The sequence below is a fragment of the Elephantulus edwardii genome, unplaced genomic scaffold, assembly GCF_000299155.1.
Source record: "Elephantulus edwardii isolate Elephantulus edwardi_28Jun2011 unplaced genomic scaffold, EleEdw1.0 scaffold00216, whole genome shotgun sequence".
In the NCBI taxonomy this organism is placed as follows: domain Eukaryota; kingdom Metazoa; phylum Chordata; class Mammalia; order Macroscelidea; family Macroscelididae; genus Elephantulus; species Elephantulus edwardii.
The window spans coordinates 1665080-1677641 of NW_006399966.1; the positions used below are offsets into that span (position 1 = coordinate 1665080).

General features: G+C 35.8%; 1 protein-coding gene across 2 annotated transcripts in view; it reads left to right on the forward strand.

The window, feature by feature from the left end:
- LOC102858157 (cell division cycle protein 27 homolog) overlaps positions 1–12562 on the forward strand; it is a 71437-nt gene that overhangs the window by 28521 nt on the left and 30354 nt on the right. The window contains exons 3-4 of one of the 2 annotated variants that reach the window (XM_006897807.1): positions 4285–4432; positions 6219–6344. In XM_006897807.1, coding sequence (XP_006897869.1) covers positions 4285–4432; positions 6219–6344 — 274 coding nt within the window. The remainder of the gene's footprint in view (positions 1–4284; positions 4433–6218; positions 6345–12562) is intronic. The other variant, XM_006897808.1, reaches the window with a different exon arrangement.

The following is a 12562-nucleotide window of genomic DNA, read 5'->3' on the forward strand; positions in this document are numbered from 1 at the left end:
TGACAAGAATAGTTCATCAGAGTTGGTATGCTAGATATACCCTCTTAGGTAGCCTCCTATGCCACTACTGGTAGCAGTTCCCTATATTTCTAAGAAAGATATCTACCACAGAGTACAAGGCTAATAAGTCAATGAGTAGCATCTTCCAGAAGTCAAATTCTTGAAATAATTTCTTCATTAATTGTTTATGATACATTTTTCTTTCTCCTAAGAAATCTAGTATAAGAGAAAGGTAAACAGAATGATAATGAGATATTCAGTAGCTGTTTTATTTTAGGCAAGAAATTATTCTGATTCTTAATTTTTTTCATCAAAGTGAGGAAAAAAGATTGCTTTAAGGACTAAATATCACTAATTATACACTCAGTATACATTGTCAGCTATGATTGTTGGCATGTGTAGGAAGTTCTTTACAAGTTGCCTCTGTCCTGTCCCTTAGCATAGCTTTTTAAAATTTTTATTATTTTGTATACGTGTACTGTCAAATTAGATTTGACTGGTGCAGGAGGAGATTGTCCCTCCTTCTCCAGCAGAGCATCTGGTGGATTCAAACTGCATGCCTCTGGGATTGCAGTGCAGCTTCTTGCCACTAGACCATCAGAGAGAGCCTTAAGCATGGCTTTTTATAGTGGTTTCTCAGACTTTTTTGCCCTTACTGTTTGTTTTGTTTTTAATGTAACTTGCTACCCGTCAAATTTATTTCCTACTCTATTAATGATGTGAGTTCACTGGAACAAGCCATGTTCTGATCTTATCGTCTACCTGCATACTTTTTCCTTCATTGTAAGTACATAATATTTTTCTTTACTGCTACGAGATTCCGCTTCCCAAGGCTTTTCTCTACTACTAATTATTTAACCAAGGAGATCTGGGTAAGGAGTTGAGGTGCCAACCAAAAGGCAAGTGGTTCAAATCCACCAGCTACCACAGAAACCTCCACAGAAGAAAGATAGGCAATCTCCTGATGCCGTCTCAATTCTGAAAACCCACTGGAGGGTCAGCTATGAGTCACTTCCAACTCAACAGTATGAAATTCAATCGGTTAACTTGGACAAATCAGTGAGTTTGAATCCAGAACTCAAAATTGTTGGAAATCCAGATTTTTTATTTTTAATGTAGGTTTTACATTTTATATAAATATAAAATGTTCCTCTTTTAATATGAACATAGTATAACTTACCATAAAATCACTCATCAGTTTTTCACCTGTCTATTTAATGATAAATGGGCCTGATGTAGAGATTGCTTTGGTTATGTCAATTTCAGCAAATAAAGCTTGGCTCAGAAAAGAACCACACTGGGCTAACAGAGACAACATCTAAATCTCTTTTTTTGTCTTAGCCATGATATTAGAAATCCAAACACAGAAATTTGTGACTATTAATGGCAATAGTTTTTTTAAAAAGTTCTTTAACAACCTTTTAAATTACTACACTTCAAAATGGTAATCATTGCATGACTGTAAAATCACAGACAGTATATTTCACCATTATTTAAGTAGGGAATTTTACTGCAATGAAAAATTAGCTTGTCGTTATGTGCCATCAAGTCACCTGTAACTCATAGTGACCCTGTATACAACAGCTCTGAAGCCTTCCCTACCCTGAGCCAGTCTCACTGACTCTAACACGCCTACCTCCATTATCCCAGTTCCTGTGTCAATCCTTCTCATCTAGGGTCTTCCTATCCTGTATTGTCCCTCCACCCTTCTGAGCATGATATCCTTCTCTAAGGACCGATCCCTCCTGGCCATGTGCCCTAAGTATGTGAGATGGAGCTTCAGGATGCTAGCCTACAAGTTTCTCCCTCTCCAAGACAGACCTGTTTGTATCTTGGCAGTCCATAAAATGTTCAGGACTCTTCTCTGGCATCACAACCGAAAGGCATTGATTCTTCTTTCATCATTAGTTATTGCCCAGCTCTCTGATGCATCGCAAGTAATTGCAAAGATCATGACCTGAATTAGGCACACCTTAGTCTTTAGAGTTGACATTGTTGCTTCTCAGTACTTTGGAGAGATCCCTAACTACAGATTTTCCCAGTACAATTTGCCATTTGATTTCCTGACCACTGGTGCCAAGAGTGTTGATTTTGGAGCCGAGCAAGCTGAAATTATTACAACCTCATTCTTGTTCTTATCTATCATGGTGCTACCAATTGGCCTTAGACATAATCATTTTTTAAGCAAAAATATTTGATAAAGTATTATTGTAACTGAAAAATTAATTTTAGGTAACCGTTGTTTATAAGCATAATAAATAGTTTCCTAAAAATTAATTTCTAAGAAGAAATAAAACTGCAAAATCTACAAGAAATCTCACTTTCTCATTATTGTTAACATTGAAGCTAAGAGTAACATGTGTCTCAGTAAAATGAACAAATCTGGTCCTACTGCACGCAAGCCTTCTGCTTATTATTCTACTATTTTTGTATTTCTAACACTACAATACCAAGATTTGTTATCATTTATTACATAGCTCAGGTGGCCTAGTGGTCAGAAGTTGCACTACAATCCCAAAGACACAGAGTTCAAATCCCCACTAGCTGTTCCATGAGAAAGGATGAGCAGTCTCCTCTCATGCAATTTACTGCCTCTGAAAACCCATTGAAGGGTCAGCTATGAGCTGGTACTGACTCGATGGTATACTATAGCATTTTTTTTAACAACAAATTTTTTTTTAAAAATACTTAAAAAATTTGTGTGTGTTTGTGTGTGTGCCGTCAAATCGGATCTGACTGGTACAGGAGAAGATTGCCACTCCTTCTCGAGCAGAGCATCTGGTGGATTTGAGCTTTTTACCTCTGGGATTGCCGTGCAGCTTCTTGCCACCAGGCCACCAGAGCTCCCTTAACAACAAAATTTTTAATGCTACAATTTCATTTAAATAACCACAGGATGACTCAGTAGAAGGGTTTACTTTACTTTTACTTGAAAATATGATGAAAAACAAATGCTACAATTTCATTTAAATAACCACAGGATGACTCAGTAGAAGGGTTTACTTTACTTTTACTTGAAAATATGATGAAAAACAAGAACAAAATTTTACTTTAAAAAAAAAAACTTTAGCTCAACTCTTTGAGTAAATTTACCATTTCAGGAAGATGTGGAAGTTGACCATTGGAGGAGCAGTATTATTGTATAAATGTTAAGTCTGTCAACTGAATGTTAAAATAATACTGATGCTCACAATAAAATTTTTTTCTTCTCATTATTAGTTAGTGTATATTAGGTACTAGAAAAAATACTCAAGCCTCTTCTGTGAAGTAAAAATTATTCAGATCAATAATAACATTTGTAACTGTTCCCTTCTCTAATGAAATTTAGTTTCCATTTTGAAGTTATGGTGGCCTAATAGTAAGGACCTATGCTACCAACTCAAGGGCACACAGCTCAAATCCACCAGCTGATCTGCCATAAAAAAGATGGACAGTCTCCTCCCATGCAATTCACTGCTTTTGAAAACCCCTTCAGGGTCAGCTCTGAGTCAGTTCCAACTCAACAGTACCTAATCACAACAAAAGTATTCTGCCAAAGGCTTTATCAGAAAAATATGACGTAAAAACTAAGATTCTAGGGAGCTCTGGTGGCCTAGTGGCAAGAAGCTGCACTGCAATCTCAGAGGTATGCAGTTCGAATCCACCAGATGCTGTGCTGGAGAAAGAGGGACAATCTCCTCAGTCAGATCTGATTTAATGGTACACACACACAAAATAATAAAATTTTTTTAAAAACCCAGAACCCAAGATTCTTTACCTAATAGTCTGTTTGAAAGGATTCCTAGTAATGCAGTGTTTAAAGTGGTCAGGTGCTGCTTGAAAAGGTGGCCATTCAAATTCACTAGCTGATATGCATTGAAAAGATGTGACATAGTAAATATGTACTAGTGTAAACATTACAGCCATGGACATCCTATGGTTATGAAAACATAGGTATGAGTTTCAGTTGACTTAATGATTCAGTAGGTTTTTAAAATCTATTTAAAGTTTTGGTGGTTTGGTTTTTGTTGTTGTTGTTTGTAAGGACTTGATATAAAATACCATGTCTTTTATTTCCATGTTTCCTCATAGGGAGCAAGTAATCAGGAAATGGGTACCTTAACTTTGCTACCAACAAAGTGTGGTTCTCCTTAATTCAAATTTTAATTAATAAATGGTTGTTTTGTTTTAAATAAGATATTTTATTTGTTGTTGCTAAACTTGTTTACTACCAAATAAATTCTGATTACTACTGAACATACTGAATAATAGACAATTTTTCTTTTTATATATATGTGTTCTTAGTGCACTCTGAAGAAGCCTTGTTTTTACTGGCAACCTGTTACTACCGCTCAGGAAAGGCATATAAAGCATATAGACTCTTGAAAGGACACAGTTGTACTACGCCGCAGTGTAAATACCTGCTTGCAAAATGTTGTGTTGATCTCAGCAAGTAAGTTTCTAGTCTTTTCTAGCAGATTTTGTTCTACTTGCACTGTAGAATATTGGATCAAGTTCTTTTTAGACCTTATACTGCAGTTGACTCCTTATCTTCCCTTAATAGTAAATTTGTCTACTTAGTAATGGTTTTGAAATAGTTACATTGTTGTCAAAATCTATTTTGTTATGGAGCAATTTCATAGTTAAAATAATCATAAAATTAAACTCTGGGGGACATTTGTAACTAATCCCCAGGGGTTGATGAAATTTATAATGGTTACAAATGATGTTTCCTTTCATTTGCTTTCAGTATCTGAAGGGGTTGGTGGCACTGTGGTTAAAGTGTTCAACCACTAACCAGAAGATGGGTAGTTAGAGTCTGCTTGCCACTCTGCAGAAGATATGTAGCTGTCTGTTTCTGTAAAGATTTCTAGCCTTGGAAGCCCTATGTGGGCCATTTCTCCTCTGTCCCGCAAGGTCACCAGGGGTCAGAATTGACTCAGCAGCACTGGGGGTTTTGGGGGTTTGACAGTGTCTACTATATTGTGTAGTTTCCTTTCAGGATTATTTTTTTGAAGGAAGCACTTTTCATTTAGCTTGGAGAAGGTTTCAAGGGAGCATTTCTTTTACACATTACTGCTAGGCCAAGTCAGCTGCCATTATTCAGAAATACGCAGCTAGAATAGAGTTACACTCTCAAACTTTTAATAGGCTGTGTGAAATTGCATAGTGGTAAAAGTTTCTAAGTAATGAGGTATTTCTAAATGCATATATGTATATATTTTTAGGTTCACAATGAGAAGATATAGTGTTTATGAACAGAAAAAGAATTTGCCCAGTGACTGATGACTTTTAAAATAAATATAGCTAAAATATCTGTAAGGATACTGAGAAGGTTAATATTAGGATTCTGATTCTAAAGTCTTAAGTGTATGCTTTCTTATCTGTCAGTTTCTCAAGTCAATTCTTATTAAAACATTCTTACCATTTACATGTATAAATGTTTATAGTTCTTTGTTTTTTTAAAAGCAAAGGTAAAAGACTAAAAGAACTAGATACATATAACTTTATGTTCAGGATAAGCTGCATAAACTTTCTTGAGAGCTTTTACACATGGTGATCAGTATAGGTTCCATTGGACTGAAAGTACATCACAGAAATCAGCCACATGTTTTAAATTTGGGAACTAGTATGTTATTTTCTATGTCAAAAAGAGAATTAACATAAAAAGAAAGAAAGTGCTGTTCAAACTTTATTTGTAAAAAGCTCTAAAATTATTAAGCCCAATGAATGAATGAAAATCCAAAACCTCTGTAAATGTTTATTAAAATTAATAATAATTTTAAGAAAGAAAAAAGTTCACAAAAAAAGCTTTGAATATAATAATATAAACTGTTAAAAAACACACACACACAAAATTATTAAGCCACTAAGTATGTAAGTGGTAATTAAGATGTGTTAGTCTTGTTTAGTATGCTTAGATTCCTAATTTCAAAAGTTCTAGAACTAAGAAAAAGACCACCGCATTTTAAAATGGAAAATCACATGTCCTCCGACTAGATTTATATGCAATAAAACGAAATTTATCTGGTTCTATTTTTAAAAGCAAGACTAGAGTTTTAAGATTAAAGTTTCCCATCCTTTTAAGAGGTTCTAAATGCATGTTTACACTTTTCTAAATGCACCATGAACTTTTTACTTTATTGCCATAATTTTGAAGTACATTGACAGTGAAAGGTATCTTTACACACACTGCTTTATATTGATTTTTTTGAAATCTATAAATTTGTCTTTTAAAGGCTTGCAGAAGGGGAACAGATTTTATCTGGTGGAGTATTAAATAAACAGAAAAGCCATGATGATATTGTTACGGAGTTTGGTGATTCAGCTTGTTTTACACTCTCATTGTTGGGACATGTCTATTGGTAAGTAAGCATTATAAAAACTGACCAGAAATTACTTCCAGTATTAGTCTATATAGACTTAAAAAAATCTTTGTTGGTCTGTACTTATCAGCTAGTGTGTAGCAAGGTAGGTATACAGCTTTCTATTCCCATGACATGGTTACTGCCTTATGATTGTAGTAGACCTATTAGTCCCAATTTTGACTCTCAGTTAACCTTAATGATAATAGCTACAGCCTAACAGTTGAATGTAAATAATACTGGTTTTATGCAGTTAGTGAAGAAAATATCTTCATGTGACCTGCCCATGGAAAAGAATAGAAATTTTTTGTGGTAATAAATAACCTTTATTACTCTGTACCAAGAGACTTGAATGTAAGTTTCCATAATTTCAGTTCTCACCAAGTGTAAGACTGAATCCAAAGTTAGTACCACAAAAATAACATTGCTCTCGCTCATTTTCATTTTAAAGTATTTTTTTAGTTGGGAGAGTAGGGGTTAGTAGTGTAAAAGGTATTATCCATAGCTTTGCCTGAGGGAGTGTGTGATATATATAAATTGTCATCTATTGTGTAGGATGAGAGAAATGAATGATGACTACTTGTCATCAGTGAAACACATGGAATCTGTTTTAAGATAAATTGAAACCACTTTGAAAGTTGTTTTTAAAGGTACTTTGAAAAATGCCTTTTTGAACAAAATAAATTATTTGGCTAAAGTTTAGGACTAATTTTTACTTGTGTTAGAGGTATATCTAGCTTCCAGTACTGTTCTTTTTGAGATCAAGAGTCAATTAAGAGTCAGTATTATGTCTTTATATATTTATATAGCCAGAGTCACTATTATGCCTTTATGTACCTTAAGAAAAGGGCTGGAAGTAATGAATTTCATTCAGGCGACTTAGATTCTTGTCATTTATTCAAGAGTTTTTGACTAGACATAGTGCTTGACATTGGAAATATAAGGATGAATGATAATGCAGTTTTGCACTTCTGGTTTATAATTGAATGAGAGGAGAGAAACTATAAGCTAAATGTGCTGTGACAACATTTGGTGGGATGTAAGAACCTAATCCATTCTACCTAAATAAGAAGAGAGGTGAGATGAAAACTAAGAAATGCCTAGTAGAAAAAGCAAAAATTAACATTTTATATCTACTGAGTCATTGCCAAAGAAAAAGTTAACATTTATGGGCTATTTATTATTTGAGAAATAATCTAAAAATTGGGCCAACCAGGGAAGATGGGAAAATTTTCTCAGAAGAATGCTGTAGAAATATTAATTCTTTAAAAATATAACATCCTTTTAGAATAATGATCAAATTGTTGTATTATAATATTATTCTTTTATTAAAAGAGTTGGGTTAGATGAAAAGAAGCCTTATAGGAATAGAGAAATCGCCTCAAACTTGGAAATTAAACAAAAAAGTTGCACAAGAAATTTTTAAAAGATATTAAACTAAATAAAAAGAAAAATGCAGTCTATTAAAAAAGTATAAACTGTGGGACATAGCTAAAAGAGTGCTTAGTGGGAAATTTCTAGCACAGAAATGCGTGTTTTATACCACTGCAGTGTTACTACGATGACTGAAAATTACAGACAACACAGAATGCAGAGCAAAAGGATCCCTCATCCAAAGCTGATAGGAATATAAGATGATACTTGACACAAATAGTCATAGCACCTTTATTTGTGAAAGCAAAAATTCATAGCACCTTTATTTGTGAAAGCAAAAAACTGGAAAAAATCCATATGTCCTTTGATGGGGGAATGGATAAGTTATTATATCCATATAATCAATATTTTAAAAGGAACAAAACTGTTCATCAACCTAATAAAATTAAACTGAATGGAAAACACATTTAAAAAGTTTGCATGTGATATGATCCCATTTATGTCACATTCTTGTAATGATGGAATTACAGTGATGAAGAACCAGATTGATTATTGTTATTAAAGGATTATTGGATTGGAATTGAGAGTAATTTTATAAAGGGTAGCATGTAGGAATGTCTTTAAGATATTGCATCAGTTCTATATCCTGATTGTGGTAGTGGTTTTACAAATCTGTATTCAACTAAAACTCATGACCTTCAAGTCAAAACTGACTAATAGCTGACTCAAACCCCCTCCAGTGGGTTTTCAGAAGCTGTAAATTTCACAGGAGCTTGTTCATCTTTCTCTCTCGGACCCACTGCTAGATTTGAACAGCCAGAGAGGCACTGCCTTTGATTTAGCAGTGCAGCTCCCTATAGACAGAATGTCCGTCAGAGCTCTCCAGTGAGTTACAAATCTGTACGTGCGATAAAAGTTTGTAAAACTGCACAGACACACAAATAACTGCATGTAAAAAAGCCTTCTGACATTTAAGGCCATTTAGTTCCCAATAATGTACTAATGTCACCGTCTCAGTTTTGATCATTATGTTCTGGTTGTATCAGATGCTACCATTGGGGAAAGCCAGGTGTAGAGTATAGTACATGAGAGCTCTACAATTTTTGCAGCTTCTCTATGAGTCATAAAATTATTTTAAAATAAAGTTTAAAAAATAGTGTTAAAATCACAAACAATGCCATGTATGAATTACTAATATTCTTAAATAAATTTTGGATTTTTTTAAAGATTAATTTGAATTGGGCTCTTAAAAGGATGTGTTTATGGAAATGGGGTTGTGTGTGTGTACATGATGTTAAGATAGGTCCTAACCAGGAAGAAAGAAAGTGAAGTCATTTTCTTCTTGAGAGGAACGAGTTCTTTCTTTGAGTTCCCATAAGACAACACCATGACCCGAATCTAGCTTTTTAGTTTTGCTATCTTCTGTCTGTCTGTGACTAAAATTACATGCAATCGTCTAGATGCATAGATATGGTAGTTGTAGCTAAGGCTTATTAGAGTTTCTTTTTTTAGCTCTAATATTTTATTGTTTTTAGCATTTTATTGGTCTATTTGTGTACTGTTGCACTTGAGACTTATGTCTTTGGACATAGGGAACTCTAGTGGCCTGTGCATAGGGAGCTGTGCTTCTGAGCCAAAGACGGCACCTCTCTGGCTGTTCGAATCCACCAGCAGCTCTAGAGATAGGAAGTGTCCTCCCATGCAGTTTGCATCCCATGGAGAACCTAGTCTCTGATTCTGGCTCCGTGACAGTGGACTGACTGTTGTGAAGTACCTTTGAGTCAGCTCTGCACAGTGGAGGAAGACACACCCTGATCCTACGCTGTCTTCTCGATCTGTTTTGTGCTTTGAACTCACTGTCACAGGATAATCCATCTCCTTGAGACATTGCTAATAGTTCTTAAATTAACCTGTTTTTCCCTCAATAACTAAAAAAATTTCCCTTTTTTTTAGCTCTAGTTCTTTGGAAAACTCCTTGATAAACTTTAAGAACTTTTTTTAAATTCTAATTTTATACTAGTTTACTTTCAAAGTTTGTATACATTGTTTTTCACACTAGAACTTAATCTTATTTTTTGAAAGCCATCTTACCTTTGAACACCTTCAGCAGTTTAATTTTCTTATGTTTCCCCCTTCTTGGTCTTTTTTCTTTTCTTTTTTAATAGATGGGGATTTGGTCTCTCAGGCTAGATTATAATTCCACAACCATTTGATCTTAAATCGTTTATACTTTTATGTCTCTCTGTTTAGATGTCATCATGAGGATAGCACGAGGTCAGGCAGTGTTCAGAGGGTTGGCAAAAAGAGGAAAACCCTCAACCAGGGAGATTGATACAGTGACTGTTGCAGTAGGCTCTATTGTGTGAGGAAGTATGAAGATGGCACAGGATAAGAAAAGAGTTCAGATCTGTTTTTCATAGTCGCTATGGGTCGTACTTGACAGCACCTAACAACAACATTTAGCTGTCTCTCTTCGTTCAAAATCAGGAACGGAGTGTGCCAAGGATACATCCTGTCTCCGTACCTTTTCACTCTATTTGCAGAACAGATCATTTGGGAGGCCAGGCTTTATGAGGATGAATGTGGCATCTGGGTTGGAGGAATGCTCATCAACCACGTATATTATGCAGATGACTCAACCTTGCTTGCTAAAACTGAGGAGGACCTGAAGTGCTTGCTGCAGAAGGTCAAGGACTGTAGTCTTCAATATAGATTGAAGCTCAATGTCAAGAAAAGAAAGATTCTCACCACTGGGCCAGTAGGCAGCACCATGACGAATGGAGAAGAGATTAAGGTTGTTAACAGTTACAGCTTGCTTGGCTCTACAATCAACGGTCTTGGCACTAGCACTCAGGAAATCAAAAGATGGATTGCATTATGTAAATCTGCTGTCAGGGACCTTTCCAGAGTACTGAAAAGCAACGATGTCAGTCTAGAGACTAAGATGCTTGTTATCGAGGCCATGGTCTTTGCCGGTACTTGCTAAGCATCAGAGAACTGGACAGTGACTAAGGATGACTAAAGAATCGATGCCTTCGAGTTCTGGTGCTGGATAAGAGTTTTTTTTTTTTTTTTTTTTTTTTAATTTTTTTTTTTTTTTATGTGGGTGGTGGGGGGGGTGTGTACCGTCAAATCAGATCTGACTGGTACAGGAGGCGATTGTTCCTCCTTCTTCAGCAGAGCATCTGGTGGATTTGAACCACGCACCTCTGGGATTGCAGTGCAGTTTCCTGCCACTAGGCCACCAGAGCTCGCCTGGATAAGAGTTTTGAACACACCATTGACTGCCAAGAAATCAAATAGGTCTGTCTTGGAGAGAGTGAAACCAAGTTTCTCCTTGGATGCTAGGATTTTGAAGCTCCGTCTCACATACTTTGGGCATGTGGCCAGAAGGACATCATGCTTGGAAGAATGGAGGGACAGTGCAGGAGAGGAAGACCCCAGATGAGATGGATTGAAACAGTAACTGGGGCAATGGGGGCAGTGTGTCAGAGTCAGTGGGAGTGGCTTAGGACAGGGCAGGCTTCAGAGCTGTTGTATCTAGGGTCTCTATGAGTTGCAGGCGACTCAGTGGCACATAACAACAATATAATTTCTGCTACTTTAGTTTTAAATTTTTTATTTTCTTTGAACAGCCTTGGCATAGTACTTAGAGAACCGTTAGCTGAAAGGTTGGCTGTACAAACCCCCCAGGCACTCTTCTGGAGAAAGGTGGGCTGTCTCTATTTGCTTCTTTAGAAATCTGGTCTGAGAGTTGCTGTAAGTTGGAATTGACTCAGTGGCAATGAGTTTGAGTTTGTTTTGTTTGTTATTATTTTCTTTTTTGTTAAATCAGCACTGTATAGTACATTTCTCACTATTCATGTGGCTTATTCAGTGCAATTTCAATTTTTGCATTAATGTGAGCAAAACATTGGGTGGGACCATGTGAAATCAGGAAAGACATAATATAAAAATAGAAAATAACAATTTCTTTATTCTGAGAAACATTTTACATTACAGGAGAGATGAAAGACAAAGCAAATAGATTATGATCAGTACCACAAAAGAGGAAGGATGGAAGGGATAAACAGAAAGATAATTATTAGGGGGTCTATTGAATAGTTTGGATGAGAAGCAAATAGTATCATAGTGAAAATGGGGACAGTTGATTTAACTTTTTATTATTATTGAGTATAGGAGGTAGTTTTTAAAACCAGTGATGGTTCCATCAACGAGATTGAAAAGGCAAGCACCAATTTCATATGGAATGGGAAAAGGCCCTGAATAAGCAAAGCACTCCTTAAAAAGAGAAACAAGGTAGGAGGCATCTCACTTCCTGAATTCAATTCCTACTACACTGCCATGGTGGTCAAGACAGCATGGTACTGGTACAATGACAGACACATAGATCAATGGAATAGAATTGAGAACCCAGAAATCAGCCCATCTACCTATGGTCAACTGCTTTTTGACAAGGAGATGAAATTAGGTAGGTGGGGAAATGACAGCATTTTAGCAAATGTTGGCAAAATTGGAAAACTATCTATAGAAAACTCAAGCAAGATTCACACCTCACTCCATACACAAAAACTAACTCAGAGTGGATCAAGGACCTAACCAACGGACTAAACCAAGGACTAAAACCAACGACTGTAAACTTCATTAAAGAAAAGCTTGGAAGTCCTAATCTACAACATGAACAGTCTTCCAAGTATCCTGAAAAACCTACAACCAGGAGAGGATAAAATAGATGACAGGGACCTTCTAAGAATCAAATCCCTATGCACATCCAAAAACTTCTCCAACAGGGTAAAAAGGGAATCCACAGACGGGGGAAAAATATTTGACAATAACATATCTGA